We start from the raw sequence: 24,514 nt of genomic DNA on the forward strand, positions 1-24,514 counted from the left end.
TGCCCAGGTGATCTCTTATTGTTAAAAGAAACTCCCTCTAACATAAATCTATATTCATTTATCATGCACCCTTTTTATAAATGCTGCGAGACTTTAAACGATCACAGACCTTACCCTGTCACCTACCCAGGTGATCTCCTAATGTTAAAAGAAACTCCCTCTAACATAAATCTATATTCATTTATCATGCACCCTTTTTTATAAATGCTGCGAGACTTTAAACGATCACAGACCTTACCCTGTCACCTACCCAGGTGATCTCCTAATGTTAAAAGAAACTCCCTCTAACATAAATCTATATTCATTTATCATGCACCCTTTTTATAAATGCTGTGAGACTGTAAAAGATCACTGACCTAATTTTCTTGAAGGTGTTTGTCAAAGCCGTTGTGTATACAGCCGTTGATAAGTTGATATTCAGTGAGCGAGATAACAAGAGCCAATTTGAGCCTTTGCTGATGCCACCAGTCATCGGTCCTCCCTTATGTACAAGCTCACAAGCTGAATGGTGGGATGCAGCATTCCGGCTGCACACAGGGAAGACTTGGTAATGTTTTATTTCATTTCATATATTAAAGGAGAGTTTCCCTTCAGCAATGCTGATTTTCAAGAGGCCCTCCAGCGTACATCATTAATGAACCTCTATACTTCCTTTTCTCTTGTAATACTTTTATCTTTACCAAATATTCACCATCTTTCCAGAAACTCTGCAAGGAGAGCTTTATAGCCATTCTGTACAACAACTGTTTCCAAGCAATAACAACGGCATTTTTCAAATATTCAACCCCTATCCTCCTTGTTTTCCCTTCCATCCTTCGTATTTTTCATCTCTTTTCATGTAGTTAAACTTTCCAAAGCCTTATATTTATTTATTTATGTAGAATCTGTCCGCTCCTTTTTCATTTTCGTGCGTTTTCTAGGGCACTTTCACAACAACTCTAAGATTTAGCTCTCATTATCCTGCTTTGTTTATTCCGTATAAACTTCCTTTATTGTCATGCACTCAGAATTCAAGCGTCTGTTTAAACGCAAAACAATATTTTCAAATATCTACCCTTAATAGGGTCAGGCGAAAACCTTAAGTGTATTCTAAAGTTTTGATTAATTGCTTGAAAAAACTATAAACTTTGAAAGAAAATTGACAAAGTAGTATCGTTAATGCTTCCTTCGAATTCATTTGTAAACATCTTCAACAGAATCTTCAACATTATTTAAATTGTCGACTTTCTGAGAGAAATACAACTTTGATACTTTTAAACGTGAAACCTAAATAATCTGAAAAATTAAGAGCTTGCCCAAATGTTTCCATTTTGTTTTTGAATCAAGGCATAATGTTACAAAGGTGTCAAATGAAGAAATGTGTGTGTGTTACGGAGAAGAAATAAGAGTTTGAACTTTGAAATAGAGAGAGCTAGTCCTTTTGATAACAGAAATAGAATATTGCGTTTTATAAACAGAAGTATGGTTTTCCTGAAAAGGGGCCTTGTACGTGAATATTTGAAAGTGTTTTCATTACACGCTATTTCGCAAACATTAAACGACTTACACCAGTTAGAATAATTACAGATAGAATGTTGTTATACGTACTAAACGAAATTTTTAAGACTGTATGGATTTGAAAAAGCAATCATTTTGAAACATGTTACTAAAGCTTTTCGTCTGACACCTTTCAGAGTATTAAACGTCAGAATAGAGATCGAAAGCTCTACGCTAGAAAATATTTTTATATAGGAAATAGGCCAATCAGAAACGCAAGCACATGACTGTTGAGGTTGCCCAATCAGTGCCACTTGCCTATTGAGACTCTTACCAATAGGGTCCTAAGATGAGAACGAACTCCCTCTGTCTACACAAAAGCGGTTTTTTCATGTTTATGTAGATAGATTCCATAGGGCACACAACCATGCCCCCACCCCCTGTTGGGGAAAATTGGACTCTAAACGAAATTTTTGAAAGAATCCTTCGCTTTACTAATTTCACTGTTCGCTACTTAAAAAACCTTCATTTTCGATTAATAACTGTGGAACTTATATGCGTAGGGTTTATAATAATATTTTCTATATTAATTTTCTCCAAGGCAAGTCAGCACATCCAAGCTGAAGTCTATTTTGCAACGAGGCCTTGAAGCAGTACGGTTAGTTGGCAATCACGGTGTAGACCCTGTTATTCTCAAGCACATTTCCGAATCTTTCTTTTCAAAGGTGAGTCAATCGTTGGTAAACATCTTTCGTCGTTACTTTCGTCGCTTCGAACTTTATAAACCATACCAACTTCTCAACTTATTTTCAACATACACATTTAATTTGTTTTCCATATTTAAATTTTTTTCATGGTGTTCTTTTAGCTTATCTGGTCAAAAATCAAAATCATTTCCTTATATAGGTCAAAAATTTCCTAAAATAAATTTTCTTTTTACGTCACACTATAACCCTTTCCTACACAAACGAGAGATTCCGTGCATTTTTAGATGAAATCTCTTGGTCCTCCTCATATTTAACAGAGACAAAGTTGATTCTTTTAATAAATTAGCTCAACTTGAAGCAAGAAAATGTTCTGGTTTAGATTAGTTCCTTTTCAAGTCCAATGATTTGTGGCTCTTTTTTCAGGCTGATGAAATTCTTAGTACGCGTGACAACGCGTGGAGAAACCAACTTCAGCTAGAGGTTCGTGGGAGAGCTTTACTTTCTTGTCACCTAGGCTTGTCACTAACTTTCGTGCTATGATGCGCCTAGCCAGTTGTTTTTCTAATATACAAAGTATTTAGCAAATAGTTTTGACAGATGTCCCTCTCAAAACGAGTATTTGTGATCACATTTTTATTATCAGCTGTCACAGGTCTACTTTTTTCCGAAACTTTATCTTTGATTGAATTTTAAACTCATCTGAACTGTGATATATAACCTTGTTTCATTTCTGTTGAACTTTAATTGAAATTGAAAATGATGTTGTTACCGTCTCCTTCGCTGTCTAACAGGGTCGTAGTGCTCCCTTTTTTATCTGTCGTATCATCATATAACTGAGCTGTCCACATCAGCACTTAAATATGGATTCGCTCGCTCTCTAAGTCTTTCAATAATGGTTTTGATATTTGTTTCTTTCTAATTACGACAAGAAACTGCTCTTCTCAAAGGTTTTCTTCAAAGCTAAAATATTGCTTCCAGGGAGCTTCCAGGTTTTTGATCCTTATTGTTTGTCTGTTTTCTCGTTCCAGTGCTTTAGAAGACGAGGCTATCACTTTGGAAACGAGGCATTACGAATATTGGAAATAAATGAAGGGTCAGTAAGAATTAATTTCTTTCAAAGCGAATATTTCTGTTCTTTGCAGATTTATTTTCTTAGGTAGGGACAGCCTCTCCAATGATTGAAACATAAAGTTATATCTTCAGACGGAACAAAAAACAGTGCATCTGCAACAGAAACAAAAACTACACGAGCAGAAAGTGGAAAAGGAGAAAAGGAGTTGAGCAGTATTATGAGTTCCTTTTCATTTTGCTATTCCCGCAGTTTTCTTTCGCGTACAGAAAACCCTTAAAAGCAAGTTTTAATGTTATTTAGGTGGTAAGGGTGTTCTCGGACAATGGCCAAACATTATCAAAATTTAGCGTCTTTTTAAGCCTTTTAATCTTTAACCACGACCTTTCCAGGTCAGAAAGAAGTAATCTACACATCTTAAGGGTAGCTCACACCTTTTCTTCTATGAACATTTTTTTAGTTGATCTTTGATTCCTGATTTTGTGCCTCTAAGGAACCCCAAATTACGAAAATTCCTGTCGTAAAATTTGTACGCTCGTTAAATTTCTGTCAAATAGTTTAAAGAGCTAACCACATACAAATGTGCAATAATTTATTTTCAGGGAAGTAGGAGCTTTTTGCCTCAAAGGTTTGCACGTTTTTCAATCAAGGGTTCCTCACTTCAGCTAGCCCGTTCTCGTAGAGTCATTTGACCTCGCCCTTTTTTCGCTAAAGGTTATGTTGAGCAGTAAACTTTGTCAGGTGGTGAGGTGGTATCTGAAGATGACGCATTCTCGGTTACACTTAAAATTTATCCCGTTAAACTTGTGCCCTGAGTACACTCATTTTTTTTAAGAAACAAAGGTCGATGTTGAGTACTCCAGTTTATTAATGTTCTGGCCATTTCCATGTTCGTGACATTTTTTTACATAGATGTGGGAAATATACTTTTATCCCTTGTGTCTTAAGTTCTAGGCCAACTGGGCAATCATTTTCAGGCATTTTACAAAATTTCGTTGTTCTCAGTTTTATCACAATTTAATAGTTTCTTAATTTTTTTGCTTCGAGTACTGAAGATTCTTAATTTTTTCTGACTGTCCAGTACTCGTTTCCTTTTGCCAGTTTCTTATAAAAAAAATGAGTGAAGATGCTTCGCATTGTGTTACCTATCCGCGACCTTCTCATGTTTCTGGTGATGCCAAGGTTTTGTTTAAGGTTTAGATGATTAGAGGGTCAATCTAGAATGCTGCATCTTTCTACCAGGTTTTTCTTTTCACGTTAAATTGCAGCTTTTTAATTCCAAATCGTTTCCGAATTTAATGATAATGCAGTGATAATGAAGATAATTTTTGGAAATATTCTTCTTAACTTGTGCACCTTAAAAAACCTATTTACGCTACTGGGCTTGACACCCAAGAAGAAGGAATTTGTTTTTCATCAAATTTAGTCAATAATGTCTTAGCACGAGTTCTTAAGCGATGACGTCACAAAAATCTTCTTTTGGAATTTTTGAATTTGGATTCCATAATCTGAAAAAGCATCATGAAATACCTCTAAAGATGCTAAATCAGTTAAATGTTTTACGATTTGGCTGAGATTTTGCCACATGACCACAGGCTCTTTACCCATGAAATTCCAGTAATTTGGGCTCCCTTCATAACGTAATGAACTGAGCCAAAATAACAAGGATCCGTTAGCAAGCTTCAAATCTTTTATTGGTCATATCTCACCCGATTTTTGACATGCTCAACTGATATTGCATATTTGGAAGCATTTAATGTTGTTTTTTGTTACGTGGTTAAAATTTAAACGTCACACGTAAGATTGTTTTCAAAAACTGTAATTGCTTCGAATGTTGAGATGCTTCGAATTGTCATGTTAAGATGTCCCATGCGATATTTGTGTCTGTATTTCAAACATATTGTTCCAGATTTGTCTTATTGCGTGTGTTTTATTGTGACTTAGCCTCTGACCCTGCAAGAGAGGTCTCAATCAATTTCTTTATTTTGCAGGGACCGTGACGTGGCACGACCCAAAGCCCCTTTGATTCCACCTTTGCTCAAGGAGATTGACGTAAGCAACATAGTTTGTAATTTTTTCCCATACCTAGGAATAACAATTCGTTCACCCACATCATTTCAAAAGTTTCCAAGAGGTTTGAGACATGATTAAGACGCCACCATGTCTCATCAGGCTTATTCCAAGGGCATCGGTGTCCTCTTTAATTATATGCACTTCTAAAAGAGAACTGGAGTTTTATGGGTTTTCACAAAGAATAGAATTAATCTCAAATGAAGCTGTTTGTTGCTTTGTAAGCAAGAATGTTGTTGAAACTGAAAATTGTTATGCTTAACAAGGTCATATTCAAAGAGGATGATGAAGCCATTCAAGCTGAAGTTACCTTAGTTGAGGACCGCTTGTGTCGTAGGCTCCCTAGTTCTGTTGTAATATCCGTAAAGTGAGGCAGTAGCGAAACAGAGGCTCGTGGAGTAAGTCTACTTGTGTCCTGGTGAAATCTCGTTTTTTTTTCTGGTGAAATTTCGACTTTCGAATTGTGGGTTTGTCAAATATCGCAAATTCGACTTACGCAAAGTATGTCGATAAAATAAAATTCAGAGATTGTACCTTAAAGCCAATGGGTCTATTTTGCTTACTTTGTTTTCATTTTCTGGCAATAAGGTAAGATGCTGTGCCGAGATTGTTCTGCAAAATATATTTCTAGTGTAGTATTTGGCACTAGGAAGAAATTCCTGAAAGTCAGATATCCAAGAAAAGGAATGGAAATAAGAATTTGAAGTGACCAGAACAACTTAGATATTTATATATTTGCACTCCTAGTTATGCAGCTACATTCTCTGTGAAAGAACCACGAAGACGGAAGCACTTTGAAATAGGGAAACCAAAGAACTTTCTGTTTTCTTTGATCATCCCTTTCTTTTTTTTGTTCTGCGAGTCTTTGTCATCATTTGGCATTGAATCATTCTATTTCTGTAACAATGTTTAAATACAAGCTTGATTTCTTAAAGCCTTGAATTTGTGACCTTAACTGATATCTATGTGTTTAGTATAATCTTGCAGGAGAAATATTATTAAATTGAATGGTTTGTTTCAGCTAGCTGCTGCTCTGCCTCTATCGATACATATTGTTGCTAGTGTTGATTTACGTTTAGTCTGCATGGCTTCTTGGGTGCAGTTCTGATCTCTGTGAACAGTCAGTATCTTTTTGATGAAACGTAGAGTGGGCAATATACGGAAGGGGTAATATGGAGTGCTTTTGGTTAAAAAGAACCCAGCTTCTAAATCGACGTTACGGTAGAAGTTAATTTGTCTGAAATATAGTTTTCAGATGCTTCAAAAGTTTTGCCTTAATTTCTGCTCCATGATAAATTTCGTTACAACTTTTGTATGAATGACTGATAATTGTTTTCATGCACTTAGATAGCATGCATTTTGAATCTTATTTTGTAGGACAAAGAAAGAAGTGAAATGATCGAGAGTTTGCGAATGATGCTAGCTGATGCCTCTTTTCGCGATGATGCCCCATCTGATGCCTTGAATTACCTAAATGGACTTTTTACTGCTGATGCTGCATACAAACAAGCACAGGTATTCTCTTACTGAATCCGTTACAATTTACACAAGCTATTTACATCGGCATTAATTTTGCGAGAATATTTTATGTTTGGGGCATCTGTACCCGTTAAGGCAATGAACAGATAAAAAAGTGGTTTTAGCCATTTGTCAATCAGCATTAGCCAATCAATAAGCATGTGAGTGGAATTACGCTCACTGATTGGGCAATGGTTGATTGATGGCTTAAGCCCCTTGTAGTATGCACCGATTGTCTTAAAGTTGTCCTGAAGTATGGCTGCCTAGGAATGCCTTTGTTAGAGTTTAATCTTATTTCTTTTATTTCCAATAATTATTGTTAATTGTCTTCGAAGAAATATGCCATATAATACACTATATTATTAAAAGCAGTATGAAGATGGCGAGAATCTCCAGTTTTTTAAATAGTCCAATTCATTGCCAATGGGTGTAAGCTAGATAATTTTTCCTAGATTTTCCGAGACTTGGCCTCGAAAGAAAATATAAAGAATGTGGAAGGACTTAGAAACCACTTATCGTTTCTTCGCAAATCAAGAGAAAAATTGCAGACATGCCTTGGAAGACTGGACAAAGCCCAGGTTAGTTGTTAATTTGCAAGTTTTGAATTTTTGTTTGTACTGTTCCGATATGCCTTTTTTGATGTCATGAACTAAAATTAAGATTTCCACTGGTTCTTTTAAAACATTTAGAAATAGAAATTTTTTAAAGCCTCTATTCTAAGCAAATGTTAGTGGATTGAAGGTAGAAAATCTTTCAAAATAAAACGTAGCAATACGTAGCAAGGAAACATAATCTTACTTTATACTTATATCAAGTTTTTCAAATGAAGTTTTGTTCTTAGATTCTTATAATCTTGTGAAGACATGCAAAATATTTTGCATTGCATAAATTAAAAGTTTTATATCTTTCTCCCAGTCATTATCCAAAATTTAATAATATTTCAACTATTCAATAATTTCCTTTTTGGTTTCAGATGATTTTCCGGGAAGGTGTAGAAACAGAGATCGAAGAAATCAGGGATGCGATTTCAGAGCAGAGTGGTATCTCGTCAGCACCAAGTAGGTTTCATTTATCATTTCTGAGTCTTCCAAGTAGGTTTTGGTCATCAGTATGTTTTGGTCAAAAGAATTGATATCATGAGTAGGTTTCAGAAATCATATATTTGTGAACAGTTTTTTGGCGGTACAGAACTTGAAAATGGCTGTGAAAAAAGCAAACATTCCAGAACATTTAAAGCTTTTTTGTCTGACACTCCTCAGTTTTGGAATAGATTTGCATACCAACTAAAAAGCCGCCATTGTGTAGACAGAAGGAGTTCGTTTTCTCTCTTGGACTCCATTGGTAATTTTTCTTTAGGCACGCCGCACTGATTGGTCAACTATACCGGTCTTGTGCTTGCGTCTTTCTGATTGGCCTATTTCGATCCACAGCTGGTATATTTTTTCCACTCGCTCTTTCGGACTCTTATTCTGACGTTTTATACTCTTAGGATTTGTCAGATGACAAAGCTTTAAGTGGTATATTGTGAAATGTTTGCTTTTTTCAAAGCCATTTTATCAGCATCAGTTAGGTCTTGTGAACCAAGAGCTAGTAGATTTCGGTTTTCGGTCATCAATGTCTGTCAGGTTCATGTCATGAGCACCGAGTTAGCCACACCTGATTCTTCATTTTCGTTCATATTTATGCTGAATGTTTCGTTTTCACGAAATGTACACGTGTTCTTTTTGTACCAACTGTGTGTACAGCTGTACCAATCGAGCTCACTATGACCGGTGAAAAATGATAATGACCGATCATTTTCTCAACTGAAATTTACCTGTTGGATATACTAGATGATTTTTTTTAATATTGAATGGCTGGTGTTGATTGTTCAACGAGAACTGATCCCGTTTTAATGATACAGAAGCAGGGACTGCGGAAGCGGAAGGAGCGTAATGAGGGGGCTGAAGGAGCTATAGCCCCCCCCCCCCCCCATTTAGCTCTAGAATGTACTTAAAACCATACAAAAATTCGCCCTGCTCTTGATTTTAGCATCTTAAGCTCTCTAAAAACATTTATGCCCTCTCAATCTATTATAGGCTCTGCGGTCCTTGTATAAAAGCCGTAGCATTTGCAGCCTTCTTCTGACTTCGGTTTTACCATTAATAGCGAGGTTCTTGTTAACTCAATAGGCAAGGTTCTGGATTTGCGGTATTCATCCGCCGATGAAGATGAGCAAGAAGATTACCAAGAAGATGACAAGGTTAGTTTTATTTTCAATTTATCATAGGATTCCAATTTTCTAATCATTTGTCCCAGGTTAGAGGAATATCTCATTGGAAAGTTGTAATGTCTAAGGGAGTTTAAACAGTTGTTTTTCTATGAAGTTTTAAAATAATTGTATTGGGGTATTATTTGACATAGACTAGCCTTAGAAGAAGTTATAGAATAACAGCTACTGGCTAAAGTAAATGCCAGCCTGCTTACGTCACTTTTCAACCGGTTTAACATTTCCTTTAAGTTTTTTTGTGTGTAGATTATAATAGAACCTGTTCCCCATTTTTTCTAAGAAGGGATTTTTTTAGATTTTAAACGCTCGATTAAAGTTGAAGTTTAAGGGTTCATTTAGAATAATAAATACCCATGCTTTAATTTCCTCAACATTTTGACTTGTCTATCGAAATATCTTTATAAGCTTTTAAGCAAAGTTTTCGAGGCAGTTTTCGAGTAGCTAAATTTGAAAAGCATTGATCTTATAACCTGAAAAGTTTTCATGAGTAAGAAAAATAGTAGCGAAGATTTGAATTTCTTTCTTAAGGGAGTAATTTTAGCCTCATCTCAGAAATTTTCAACAATATCGAGGCTCGATAAAAACTATTTTTTGTAAAGCTATTTTTAAGGTATTTTTGTAAAGTCTATTCTCCCAAAATTGTCTTTAATGTTGTCTTTTCAATTCAGCAAGCAAATAGCACCGAAAGCTATTGCCAATCTTTTCTGCAATATGTTCTTGTCTTTATTTGAGTCTAGGGCGCTTGTTAACAACTTTAGAACTTTATATTTTTTGGTTGTTTGCTTTCATAAATTAATTACTTCGGAAAAGGAATATTTTAAGTTGGTTTGGTTTTTCAACCAAGCTTTTTTGGTTTTTTATTGCTGTTACTGTCGATAAATGATCTGCCACTATATTATTGGAAGTTAACTTGAAAAAACTGAGAAGCGGTTTTATCATTTTCATTAATATTGTAGCTTACACAACCGCTAAACTTCATCCGTATCAGTGTGAAATGTATATATATTTTGTTCATGTTACAGCCTAAGTTGCCAATAATATGTTGCATTATTTGAATAGGCCCTGTGTTTGAGCACTTGTTCGACATGGGCACTAATTCAGACGCGGTGCTTATTGATTTGGACGTTTGTTCAGATTGGACACTTGAACGTTCGTTTATAGTATACCACTTGGATTTCCTCATAAATTTTGACAGTTAAGCATAAACGCTAAGGGTTTATTTACATATTATGAAAGAATGAAAGCCTATCAGTAAACAGGCCATTACCCTTTTTGCAGTTACGAATACCAACTTACCAGGCAATGTATTTTTTCAAGCGTTTATCCAAAGGCTTAGGCCATGCATCTTTACAAATAGTGTGATTCATAACTTGTTTACTTAACCGATATGTGCATCAGGTCGTGGGGCAGCTCACTTCTGTAAATAACGTACGAAATTTCAATCAAGGCAGAAGGATTTATTGGAATTTATCAGTAAAACAATAAGATTTCTACCAAAGGTGTCCGATGATATTTTCGTGGAAAAATTTGACCTTCTCATCAGAGTGCTTCAGTTGCAGTTTTCAATAGTCAAATTCTTGGGAATTCTTGTCTGCTCCAAAACTAGTTTCATATCTGTACAAAGTCATTCTTTGTCATAATGTGTATTAGACAGACAATGAAAAGTATTTTCTCAAAAATAAATACAAGAGAAGTCTCCTTCAGTAAATATTTTTCAAATTATAGGTTCGGGTCTATTGCAAGTTGTATCCCTTGCACTTTGGTATTCAAACCTACTAATCAAGAATGTCTTTTTCATTTTAAGGATGATGCAGCAACAGCAACGGAATCCAAATTAGTGTTGGAAAACTCAATCCTCCATGAGCAACTGGCCGTGAGAAATCACGAATTTTCCGTCCTTGCAGCACGAATCCATAAGCTCGAGGTAATATCTTCCGCATTTATTTAGGTATTTCAAAATTTATTTCTTACAGAGCGACGTTTTTTTAACAGCAAGCAGGAAAAACACAAATAAACCAGTGCATTAAGAAGAGTACTGATTCCGTAACATGAACATAAATTTATGTTTTTTTCTGCTTCGCTTACTCCAAAGTCATTCTTTGTCATAATGTGTTTTTGGTCAATTTTCGTTGCTATATTTGACTGTTTATCTTAACATCTAAAACACGTTTACCCGGTAAACAACTCCTCCGCAACTTTTCTTTGATTAACCAGTTCGATCGAATTTTTCCCTGTTCTTCAATACATCTATGCTAGGTTTTATTCTCGTCTTGTTGCTAGTAATCTACTCTTTTGTATCCACAAATAACTTAGGATGAAAAATCTTTGATGGGAGAATATAGGCCACTCTATTTTATAAGGCATACTATACATTTTGTCACCATTAGTTACCTAACAGTAGAGTTTCGTTACTAGATTTTAGATTCTCTTTTGCTTTCATGCAGCGAGAAATGTCTGACATGCGAGCAAACCAATCTGGAAATGAGACTGTTATCAAACCGAGACGAGACCATTCCGTAAACACTGACGAGAGTTCATCTTCAGTTGCATATGTACCAAAAGATGATGTGACCTCGGGATCAGGCAATCTGACGCCAAGGCTGGAGCCTGAAATGTCATGGGATCCATTCTCACCTGCACCAGTGTTTCCAGTTGGGTTCTTTTCGGGTCTTGCTGAGACAGTAGAGAAAATAGAGGAAGAGCCTGAGTTAGAGACGCGAGAAGCTGTAGAAATTGGCGGGAATGCCCAAGAAAAAAGTGTGACAGAAGAGAAGTCTAGTCCTGGCAAGTCGGCTAGGGAAGATGCATCACCCGGTGAAGGTGAAGACTCGTACAATGACACACTTCATGTTGAGCCCGTTGTTAGTCTGATAAAGAAGTCTGATGTCACGACTGGGGAAGAAAATGAGGACGTTGTCTTCAAGGAGTTTGCTAAAATTTATCGATTGAGCGAAGGACAATGGAAAGAAAGAGGCATTGGTTTCATCAAGATATTGAAGAATAGAGAAACAAAGAAGACAAGAATACTCATGAGGAGAGACAAGGTTTTCATTGTTTGTGCTAATCATTTTCTAACTTCTGACATGACTCTTACCAAGAAGCAAGGCTCCGCTACTACATTTATCTGGTACACTGCGGCTGATTCAAGTGAGGAAAATCCCCAGCCAGAAACCTTTGCCATTCGTTTTAAAACTGAAGAATCTGCAAATGAATTTTCAAAGGCCTTTGAGAACAACAGGACTCCAGTAACTGGAGACGCAAATAATTTGAGCACAGATGTTGAAGTTGACGAGCAAAATGTGTCGCTAGAAAAATCACACGATGAAGCCACTGAAAAGAGTAGCAGCGAAAAACCAATTGTTGAAGTACTCGAGGTCGATGGCAAGCAAGCTGAAAGTGGTTTTTCCAAGTTTGATGCTACAAAATTCACATTCAAATTTGGTCAAAATTCTAGTAAAGAAGGTGCTCAAGCTAGTGAGCAAACATCACAAGGCTCTGCAGAAAAAGTTGCTGTTGTGTCTACACCAAAATTGGACTTTGGACCCGCCGGAAGCAAACCGACCACAAATTATTCTTTTGGTTTTGATCCATCAAAAATCAAATTTGATTTTGGAAAATCCCCGGCTGCAACCAGCAACCCCGAGAATAAAGAAGTAACAAGCACGCCTGATAACCCTTTCTTAGCAGCTTTGCAGAATTCTTTTGTGTCATCAACCTCACCAGGATCTTTGAGTTTTGGAAGGCCAGATGATGCAAAACCAAGCAACTCGCCTTTTACCGTGTCCCCATTTGCATTACAGCAGGATTCGCCGAAAGCCTCTACCCCATTAACGGCTAATGCAAGTCAAATGCAGAAACAAGTTGCTTTCCCATCGAATTTCAACACTCAGGATGGACAAACTAGTGACCTGATGCCTGGCGATTACATAAATGCTGCGGTGCAAAGAGGCACTCAGAATGCCAACCAAGGGCCTGGGATGGCATCAGGACATGCTGCTGAGCAGGGACGGTTTCTTCAGGGTGACTGGGAAACAATGCAGGACAGGTATTATCAAGATGCAGCATACGATGGCAGTAACCAGTACTACGATGATTGGGGGCATCCCCAAAATGATTATTTCTACTATGACGGAGATTATTACAATGGAGACGACTTTTATTACGGAGAAGAGAACTCGTATTATGCCAATGGCGATGGGGACTTTGAGTTCTATGACCAAGAGCCGCAAAGAAATATACCAACTGCAGACAGTGATTCGAACTCAGATAGGCTGACACCGCAGAATATAGAAGGAGGGGAACATGTACCTCACGTGGTACAAATGATCGATGATGACATATTTGTCACTTTTGTTAAAAAAGCAAGTTTCGCCAATCGTGCTAAGGCTGCCCGTCTGCAGCTTCCGTCGACGTTTTTTGCTCCAAGTTCATATCCGCCTTGCTCCGGATGCAGAGGATGTGACGATAAGAAAACAAAATTAAAAGAACATGTCACAAATATGCCTCAACAGACGCCAGCAAGTGCTAAAGGGTTAGCTGCTGCCATTGGCGATGAAACGAACAAAACAACCTTTAGCATTGGAAAAGAAAGCAAGCTTCTCTCATTTGCAGATTTAGTAGGAGGCAATAAAGAAGGCAAGAGTGCATTTTCTGGGGGTCTCTCTGCAAAGGGATTCATGGGAGCAGGGGCAATGTTGTTCACCTCACCCAAAAAAGAAGGGAGTGAAGACCCAGATGCCTTTGATCCGCATTTCAAACCTATTGTTGCCTTGGAAAAGAGAACAGATTTGAAAACTGGTGAAGAAGGTTATGTTGATTTATTTAAAAACAGGGCAAAGCTCTTCCGTTTTGACTCAGAGATAAAGCAATGGAAAGAACGTGGCGTTGGGGAAATTAAACTCAGCCGTAACCTGGAAACTGATTATTGCCGTGTTTTGATGCGTAGAGATCTAGTGTTAAAACTCGCCGCGAACCATCCAACCATGCCTGAAATTGAGCTGAAGCCTCATGGTACTTCTGCAACTGCCTGGGTATGGGTTTCGGGTGCTGACTACGCAGATGGAGAACCCAAGGTCGAGCAGTTTGCTGTTAAATTCAAAACACAAGCAATTGCAGACGAGTTTAAAGAGGTTTTCCAAGAATGTCAAAAGACGATAAAGCGGTATCTCTCTGACAACAAACTGCTTGGCAGCAATGAGGAACAAAAACAATTCGAGAAAACAGAGGAAAGCGACGTGAAGCAAAGCAAAGAACAAGCGAAGATGCTTGATAGGTCTAGCGTGTCGAGTAAAGATGTCCACAGTAATCAAGGCGAAACATCGCCAAGTGGTGTAAAAAAAGATCAACCAAAGGACGTAAAAGTAAGACTATTGAGCAAGTTCAAGTTAGAGAACACGTGGGAATGTCCCACTTGCATGGTTCCAAACAAAAATGCTGTTTCTAAATGTGTGTCTTGTAGCACAGCAAACCCTAACGCACAACCTGACGCCAGGGTCTCAAAGCCACCTGTGTTTGGTCAACAACAAATGTCTAGTGAGAAACCTGCTGGTACAAACATATGGGCAAAATTCAAAACAACTGAAGGCTCGTGGGAATGTCCCACTTGCATGGTTCAAAACAAAAATGCTGATTCTAAATGTGTGTCTTGTAGCACAGCAAACCCTAACGCACAACCTGACGCCAGGGTCTCAAAGCCACCTGTGTTTGGTCAACAACAAAGGTCTAGTGAGAAACCTGCTGGTACAAACATATGGGCAAAATTCAAAACAACTGAAGGCTCGTGGGAATGTCCCACTTGCATGGTTCAAAACAAAAATGCTGTTTCTAAATGTGTGTCTTGTAGCACAGCAAACCCTAACGCACAACCTGACGCCAGGGTCTCAAAGCCACCTGTGTTTGGTCAACAACAAATGTCTAGTGAGAAACCTGCTGGTACAAACATATGGGCAAAATTCAAAACAACTGAAGGCTCGTGGGAATGTCCCACTTGCATGGTTCAAAACAAAAATGCTGATTCTAAATGTGTGTCTTGTAGCACAGCAAACCCTAACGCACAACCTGACGCCAGGGTCTCAAAGCCACCTGTGTTTGGTCAACAACAAAGGTCTAGTGAGAAACCTGCTGGTACAAACATATGGGCAGAATTCAAAACAACTGAAGGCTCGTGGGAATGTCCCACTTGCATGGTTCAAAACAAAAATGCTGATTCTAAATGTGTGTCTTGTAGCACAGCAAACCCTAACGCACAACCTGACGCCAGGGTCTCAAAGCCACCTGTGTTTGGTCAACAACAAAGGTCTAGTGAGAAACCTGCTGGTACAAACATATGGGCAAAATTCAAAACAACTGAAGGCTCGTGGGAATGTCCCACTTGCATGGTTCAAAACAAAAATGCTGATTCTAAATGTGTGTCTTGTAGCACAGCAAACCCTAACGCACAACCTGACGCCAGGGTCTCAAAGCCACCTGTGTTTGGTCAACAACAAAGGTCTAGTGAGAAACCTGCTGGTACAAACATATGGGCAAAATTCAAAACAACTGAAGGCTCGTGGGAATGTCCCACTTGCATGGTTCCAAACAAAAATGCTGATTCTAAATGTGTGTCTTGTAGTACAGCAAACCCTAATGCAAAACTAGCCCCGTCTGGTTTTTCCATTAGTGCAACTAACAGTTTTAGCAACCCTGAAGTTAAACCTGGCATTTTCACAGCACCACCATTTGGCCAAGTTAAAGGTCTTGCACCTTTTGGAAATCAAGGCAGTCCCTTCTCAAACCCTGGATTCAGTACCAGTGCATCAGCCTTCCCGGCTCCGTCATTTCAAATGCCTTCATTCAGGATGCCATCATTTCAGGTTCCCTCTTCTACTACTGTCAAGGACCAATGTGATGAAAAAAGTAGCGCTAACGAGTCCTCGAACTCTGATCATTGGGAATGTCCAACTTGCTCAGTTAGAAATAGCTTGACAGCTAAAACGTGCGAGAGTTGTAAAACAGAAAATCCTTCAACTCCAAAAGACAGCGTATCTCCAACGATAACATTGAGGCGCTCACCGCTTGATTCAAATATCAAGGCTTTCTCTTCGTTTGCTCCAAAGCCAGGAAGCTGGGAATGCTCTTCGTGTGCAGTTACTAACGATGGAGACAAAACTAAATGCGAAGCTTGTACTGTTTCCCGTACAGGAGCCACTTCGGCATCGCCAAAACCAGCTCCACCTTGTGAAAGCCCACTTACTTCTAAGACTGAGCAGAATAAACTTTTCAAAGATTTCCGGCCCTTGTTCTCAACGCCATCCGATTTTGGAAATGCCATTGGACAGAACAGTACACCAGAGCGCAGTCTGTATATTACACCAAGTGAGCAGAGTTCAAGAGTGGATAACACAGAGTTTTTCACGCCAACCGGGTCTTTCTTTTCCAGTGTTCAACCAAAGGACGGTCTTTTTTCTGCAAAAGCTGGCGGGAAGGACATTTTTACAACCTCAGATGACACTCCCAAGAACAGCTCCGCATTAAAAGGAAACAGTGCCCCTCAGACTCCCGAAAGCCCAGTCAAAGAGGATGACTCTAATTTCCATTGTAGCCCTGTTGTTAGTTTGAAGAGAGTGGAAAACGTAGAGACTGGGGAGGAGAGCGAAGTGATATTGTTTTCTGACAGAGCTAAGCTGTATAGATTTGACTCTGCAACAAAGCAATGGAAAGAGAGGGGGGTTGGTCTGTTGAAAATATTATGCAAAGAAGGCATGGAAGGAAAGTGCCGTTTAATAATGAGAAGGGACCAGGTTCGGAAACTATGTGCCAATCATGCTCTGATCCCTGGAATGTGTTTAAAAATGATGCCCAGCTCAGATAAAATGAGAATATGGACAACAACAGCGGACATTGCTGACGGAGAGGTGAGGAGAGAGACATTTGCGGTTCGTTTCAAGTCGCATGACGTTTTGATGGCCTTTGAGAAAGAGTTTGATAAAGCAGTTGAAGCTTCAAGTAGAACAGAGACAGAAGGACCAACAAAAGTACAGACAGAGAATGAAACATCAGAGGCAAAGGAGAAAGAAGACGGGAAGAAGGAAATTGCAAGGAAGAAGGACATTGAAAAAGTAGAGGATTTTGATCTTAAATTTACAAAGGAAGTTTTACCGTCCGATGACGATCAAATCAAAGCCAAGAAACTGCTCCTGCCAAAGCCTTTTTACAATGCACAGATTGGCGAAGAGGATAGCACAAATTCCGAGTAAGTTTTATTTTTTTCGCCTTTTTTCCCAAACTACGTCTTGCATCTTACTCTTTTATGGCAACTTTAATTCCAAACGAAGCTAGGTCTAAATTTCAAAGGATAGTCAAATTGAAAGATGCTAGATGTCAAAAAATTGAGAATTTTTGAGAGATCAATTTTGTATGATCAAAGATTGAAGAACTTTGATAAACATGATAACATGATAAAGTGTAAAGGGCAATGAACTGAAAATTACAGGAAAGCTAAGATTGAAGAGAAACGTGCTGTTGACGATTCCAAGAAAAAAACACGATTTCTTTGTCAACACAAGTCTGGGTCTTATATTTTAATGTTAACATATACAAAAACACATAAATTAAGAAACGTTCCATTGCATTCCCAATGATTTATAAAACTGTTGTCAAATTACGTTTTGGCGCACTCTGGATTCCCTTCCAAATGCGGACATTTTTCGAAACCTTATTTTATATGCACGTTATGACTTTTACCAATGCCGATTTGTCTCTGGAACAGTTTTCGCTTAATATATATGGGATATGCTGTTTTATTATATCGATAAATCGCTGACTGGTGCATCCTTTATACCGAGCTTCACATTGACCAAAACGTTTATAAAGTACCATACCTTTTTGATTAATAGGAGCAAATACCTTGGAAATGATTTGGGGACGACCTTTGTATTATAGACCATACTAGGCTTAACATAACCATTGGTTTTGGCGTTTTATTACTAATTATCTTTCAAAATCCTGTTGCCTTTAAGCGTTTTATTTTATTTCCAAACTTTGATGACACATTGCCGTCCCAAGGCATTTTAGTATATTCAGAGCTATTTTCAGGGCTGGATTTTTACTCGGCAGTGAAGTTGACAAATTTTTTCAAAGGCAGGCTCCAATCACATATTCTTGGTACATCCGTTTCCTATAAAAACGTGTTTTGTCACACAAAAATGTTCGTTGCCAATAATTTGTTTTCTTTTACGTAACACACGTCACAAGACTATGTTGTCAATTTGCTGAATGCCATTTTTCAATGAGTTTTGTTTCATTGCATGCTCCGTTAAAATTTTACCGCAAGGCCTCGAATAAGCCCCCGGGTCTTATTTCGCAAAAATATGTGATGGATAGGACATGGAATAGCTTAATCAGGGGGTATATGCGAAGATGGGGGCTTATTTAGTAGCAGCCAGGATAGATTTTCCTGTCCTATTTTTTATAGCTGAATCCAAAATAAGCAGCTGCAACTAACAACTCTCTTCGAAAAATTAATCGAAAAAGATGAACTAATATGAATTTTTATATGAAATTGGACAACAGTTTAAGTAGTGAAAACGATATGAACAGTTGAATGAGAGCTTTTGAGAATGAGAAAAATCGATATGAAGTTTTATTCTTAAATAGTTCGATGGTCCCCCATATGGGCGTATTCGAAGGTGGGTGCTTATTCGGAGGTGGGTGCTTATTCGAAGGTGGGTGCTTATTCGAAGGTGGGTGCTTATTCGAAGGGGGCGCTTATTCGAAGGTGGGCGCTAATTCGAAGGGGGGCGCTTATTCAAATAAAAGAATTAGAAAGTTGAAGGAATCATAATATTCGAGTCATTCTGAAAGTTCAGATATCCAAAGAATCAGATGTTTTTTAACTTGAAGGCTTCGCTTAGTATCCTTCAAGAAATTTTCTATTTAATTCAATTTTATTTATTTTTGTTCAAATTAATTTAATTTGGTTCTGTTTTCTTAATTTTAGTTTTCTCCATAGTTTTTTGATTTGATTTTATTTTATTTTCTTTCATTTTATTGCATTTTATTAACTTTTATTAATTCATTTTTGACTTGTTTTTTTTATATTATTGATCTCTGATCATTGGGAATTCAGTGTTCAGTTGGGATAAGATAGACTTTTATATAGAGGGAGTCTAGTACCTAGGGTAGCAAAGAACCTACTTCCTAAAAACGCTAAAACATAAAGAGCAATTTTGAGCCTTCATACTATAAGTTTGTCGATTAGCTTTAATCAATCCGTCTCCTTCCCCCACCCCCTCCATGTCATCATTTTCCTATAATGCTAGTTAATGATCGTAACCACAATCGTTTCAGGAAATTGGTGAAAGTCAAAGCTGGACCGCCGAAACCAATGCTCTTTGAGACGTTTGCAACATCAAAAGTAGATGAAATCGCAGCCAGAAGTGACGTCACGTCTGTGTCAGCTCCAGCCCCCTCTTCGCCCGAGAAGTTCCAAGAAGATTGCTCGGCCTCTTTCAGCCCAATTGTTCAGCTAAAGAAAATTGAAACTGAAACAGGGGAAGAGGGTGAGATTGTCTTATTTTCTGAACGTGCTAAGTTGTATCGGTTTGACGGTGCTTTGCGAGAATGGAAAGTACGTGGAGTTGGGAATTTAAGGATTCTGAAGAATGAGGAAAAAGGCATGACCAGATTGATAATGCGACGGGATCATGTGAAAAAAATTTGCTTAAACCACAGTGTTGTAGCTGGAATGAACCTTGAACCTATGGCAAACAGCAAAAACACGCTGGTGTGGTTTACGACCGCTGATTTTTCAGACGGAACGCCTAAAGAAGAAAAATTTGCAGCAAAATTCCAAAGTATAGAAGTAATGAGCGAATTCAATCGAATCTTTAATGACGTAGCTGGTATGTTGGAGGTCGGGGAGCGTAAGATTGAGTACGATAAGCCCAAGAATGTCGAGACTCTGGGAATGGCTATTGCTGCATCATCTGAGAATAGACCAGCAGGCAAGATAAATGAAGGATCTGCTATGAAGGAAACTGAAGCTTCCACTGTGCAAAAGCCGGTCGCTAAAAGCACATTCATGTGGCCTGTGTCTGGTGGACAGTCTTTGTTTTCATTTGGGTCTGGAGCAAGTGAAGAAAGTTCTCAGGAACCTAGCGCAGACGTTGCGTTGGAAAAGCAGAGCACAAAGGAGTCTGAAAGTACACAGTTTAACTGGCCATTAAGTCTTGGTGGTAGCAGCACGCTGTTTTCTTTTGGACTTTCTGATAAACCAGCCATTACAAGTGACGAAAACCGCAGCGATGAAGCCGTCGCTACGCAAGTTGGAACTCCTGGAAATGAGCAAAGCTCAGTGTCGTTTCCCTTTTTGAGTACCAATTGGGATTCTGGTAAAGGACCATTCTCGTTCGCATCTGCTTCTAAAGAAGCTGTGGAGGAGATTCCGGTGACCTCAAAGGGCTTTGAAACTAAGTCAAGTTTTGGTAACTTTAATTGGGGTGGACAATCAGATCATCAAAAGGCTGAAACGGGGGTAATTGAACTGGAAAATGTGAAGCCAAGTCATGTGGAACGCAAAACGGCACAGACCCCAGGAAGCCCTGAGCGACAACTTGCAGGTGAAGATTGTATGGGTGAAGTAAGGGCCCTCGTGTCATTGACCAAGATAGAAAGTTCTTCTGGTGAAGAGCATGAGGAAGTGTTATTTGATGAATGGGCAAAAGCATACAGGTTTGATAGTGATGCAAGGGAGTGGAAGGAACGGGGCCGAGGTCACGTGAAGATTTTGATGAATAAGAGAACAGAGCAGTGCAGGATTCTCATGAGAAGAGATCAAGTCATGAAGATTGCATTCAACCACGCCTTTGATCGAAACATGAAACTCGAAGCAAATTCATCTACTAAAAACAGCTGGATTTGGTTTACACACGCAGACTTTGCTGACGAGGTTCCAAAAGCCGAGAAACTGGCCGTGCGATTCCGTAATGACGTCATTTCACAGAAATTTAAAGCTTGCTTTGACGAAGCAGTAAACAAGGCTAAAGAAGCTGGCGAAAGGTGTCCTGAATCTGAGGCTTTGCAGAACGATACCAAAGATGCTGAGAAAGAGGTTGTCGATATTGAGGAGAGAATTGTTATGAAGGATGATGATGATGTTGTGGTGACATATGTGAAAGAGCCGACGGCGGGAGAGTTGATGCGAGCAAAGGCACTACTTTTGCCACCAATGTTCTTTGCGGCTCCACCTGAAGAAGAGAATAGGAACCGTCATGAAAGCTCAGCAGTGCAAGACACTGCATCTAAGAGTTCAAGCACTGGAAATGCAGAAAAATTATCGCAAGGTTTTGGTTTATTCAGTGGCAGTGGAGTATCCTTCTCAGATTTAGTTGCCACCGGGGACAATGCTTTTGCTGGCTTTCACGCAAGAACCAGTGGCCAGCAAGCATTTAAAGGGCAAGGTACAGCTTTGTTTGCTGGCACTGAGAAAACAGAGCACGAGGACGGTGCTGAGGATGCCCAAGGGTTAGCTGATTTCAAGCCAATTGTTTCTTTGGAAATGAAAGAAACAAAGACAGGCGAAGAGGAAGAAGAGGCCATCTTTGCTGAAAGATGTAAATTGTACCGGCTCGATCGTGATTTGAATCAGTGGAAGGAAAGAGGTGTAGGTGATCTGAAAATTCTCGTCAAGAAAAACGACAATAAGTCCAGAATTGTCATGCGTCGGGATGTTGTTTTCAAACTGGGTGCCAATCATTTCATCCAGCCTGGCATGACGCCATCTCCAAAGCAAGGTGTGGAGACCACGTGGACTTGGAAGACAATTGCTGATATCGCTGATGGTGAGCCCAAAGATGAGACATTTACGGCAAAGTTCAAGTCTGCAGAAGTAGGCCGCAGGTTCGCAAATGCTGTTCAGCAATGTCTTGAGAAGCTAGAAATGTCGAGTGATGACAATTTTGAAAAGCAGACGAGTCCAAAACCGGACGGAAACGATGTCACCACCGACCAAACAGAAGATTCAAACCAATCCGGTGATACGTCTTTGAATGTTTCTAATGCTGTTTCAGGAAAGGAAACAGCAGACCTCGGCCCTAAAGAAGACCAAATTGGCACGCAGAATACATTTGGAGGTGGATTTTCCGGACTAGATTTTTCCACGTTGGCTAGCAACAAGGACAGCGGATTCAAAAAAGAAGACCGAGGTTGGTTTGCGAATGCTGGTGCGAAGTTATTTGATGGGACCAAAACTAATACAAGTCAAACTGAAGAAGAGCATGATGCTCATTTTGAACCAATCGTGCAACTTAAACAAGTAGAAGTGAAATCAGGGGAAGAAGATGAAACAGTTTTGTTTGAAGAACGTGTCAAAATGTATCGATTTAATCATGAGACGAATCAATGGAAAGAGCGAGGAACTGGCAAACTGAAAATATTAAGAAATGAAGCAACAGGAAAAGCGAGGTTGTTGATGAGAAGAGATGTTGTTTTGAAGATAGGGGCAAATCACGCACTGACTGAAGGAATGAAGTTGGATGAGATGAAGATGGCACCGCGAAGCCTCATGTGGAAGACTACAGGGGATACGTCAGACGGACCACCTGCTGAGGCGCTTCTTGCTGCGAGATTCAGGACAGATGAAATCCTGGTTGAGTTTAGGCGCATTTTTGAGGCAATCTGCGATGGAGAGGAGATTGTTGCAGAAAGATATGTTACTGAAGGAGGCACTAGAGACGCAGAGTCGCAGCATACCGTTGGGTCCTGCAGCCCTGCTATAAGCCAGGCTTTACATGATTTTTTGGATAAGAAGTAGTAGTTATTAGTTAGTTTAGTTTGGTGTGTTTTGTTTATAAACAAGGTCGTCATCTAAATGCTCGGTACAATTAGTGATGAATTTCAGACATTCCCACTTTGTGTTTTGCTGTCATCCAAAATGGTAATTGCCAAAGATTTATATCATCAATGGTTGAATTTGTGGTTTATATATTTTGCATAAATTCCATATAACGTTCGGCTGTACAAGGTTCCAGAGTAATCGATAATTCAATCTAATATTTACCCCTATATATTTAGTCCACAGAATGGATTCAACCAATGAATCGCTATTATTTTCAGTCCGCAAGGTAACTGATCTGAAACACACATTGTCTTCAGCTTCAATACCTTCGCCTGTGTCACTGATTATTTCTCAAGCTCTAAGAAACAGCATATCTGCCTTAATGATAGGCCGTGTTCTTGCTTAGCAAAATCTAACGTGTTGCTAAGCTTCTAATATTCAATTTGATACGTTGCAGGATGTGTTTAACCAATCAGAAGGTTTAATTACTCCATTGGATTAGTCTTTGACAGAGGTGATATTAAGATAATTTTGTCGCGTATAAAAAGTAGACGTGGTTGCTTGTGTTAATTTGTATTGAGCGGTTTATGGAGAACTTATCAAACTTATAACAGATAGCGGTCTTATAACTGACGTTTATCAGCCAGAGTCCTTGCTTCTCGTTACTTTTCTGCAACCGTTCTTTCGAAGTGTCCTGAAGATTTTCTTGTCCAACTAAAGAAATTTTTTTTTAAATAAACGAATACAGCAAAATCCGCATAAAAGAACTACCAAAACCTTTGTCCTAAAAATGCACGGTTTTGTTCACTTAAATAAGAACACAATTGACCCTAAAATATTTGTAGGTTCTTATATAGAAGTTGCTAAACTTTGAATTTATAAATTAGCCAAATAAGCTGGAGTCTTCTCTCAAGATATATACACAATTATTCGATCCTTACTGGACAGAAATCAAATAGAGAAAATGAGTATATTATAGAGTAAACAGAAGAGGTTATCACAAAACTTAAAAAAATATCATCAGTAATCAAACATGTAAGCACCATTATAACTTATATTCCTTTGGCTACTCATCGTGTTTTCTGGTCTCTATGTCGAGCAGCGCACTCTAAAATATCTGCTTTAAATATGACCAAACCTAGGAGTAAAACTAGGAGTAAAAGGACTAAATATGACCAATACTAGGAGTAAAAGCATTAGTCGCAAATCGGCTTCATAAAAATCCGTAAAAGTTTGAACTGGAAGGCACATTTTCCGAGGAGGATAGATTTAATTTTTATTTCAGTTAATTTTAATATACTGGATTGGAGCTTTTCTGATTTTTCTTATTTGCTTATTGGTGTTACGAAGCACGCGATGCGTGTCACGAAATGAATCTCCCCCATCATTATAGATCAGCTTAGATTCCATTTTTGCTTTCATTTTCGTAAAAAAGCCTAGCAGAAATTCATTCAGTACATAATTTCTTGTCTCTTTCACAAATCAAAACTTCGGTCTTAAAATGTAAAACACTTCTTTTTCGCGTGGTCATGCAACAACACGTGACCAGTTCCTCAGCTTCAGCCACCGCAGCGAAAGCCTTCAATACAGAA

The 24,514-nt window shown here is 38.6% G+C and overlaps 1 protein-coding gene across 1 annotated transcript in view; it reads left to right on the top strand.

The window, feature by feature from the left end:
- Positions 1–23,533, top strand: part of LOC135684855 (uncharacterized) — a 48,736-nt gene extending 25,203 nt beyond the window's left edge. The window contains exons 19-30 of the mRNA XM_065200539.2: positions 372–547; positions 2,078–2,201; positions 2,607–2,663; positions 3,212–3,276; positions 5,244–5,304; positions 6,700–6,837; positions 7,293–7,418; positions 7,814–7,898; positions 9,012–9,082; positions 10,914–11,033; positions 11,554–17,339; positions 19,436–23,533. Of these exons, the coding sequence (XP_065056611.2) occupies positions 372–547; positions 2,078–2,201; positions 2,607–2,663; positions 3,212–3,276; positions 5,244–5,304; positions 6,700–6,837; positions 7,293–7,418; positions 7,814–7,898; positions 9,012–9,082; positions 10,914–11,033; positions 11,554–17,339; positions 19,436–22,898 (10,272 nt within the window). The 3' untranslated portion in view covers positions 22,899–23,533. The remainder of the gene's footprint in view (positions 1–371; positions 548–2,077; positions 2,202–2,606; positions 2,664–3,211; positions 3,277–5,243; positions 5,305–6,699; positions 6,838–7,292; positions 7,419–7,813; positions 7,899–9,011; positions 9,083–10,913; positions 11,034–11,553; positions 17,340–19,435) is intronic.
- Positions 23,534–24,514: the final 981 nt, after the last annotated feature.

The sequence above is a fragment of the Rhopilema esculentum genome, chromosome 21 (assembly GCF_057945365.1).
Source record: "Rhopilema esculentum isolate cy_ngs chromosome 21, ASM5794536v1, whole genome shotgun sequence".
NCBI classification, from domain to species: domain Eukaryota; kingdom Metazoa; phylum Cnidaria; class Scyphozoa; order Rhizostomeae; family Rhizostomatidae; genus Rhopilema; species Rhopilema esculentum.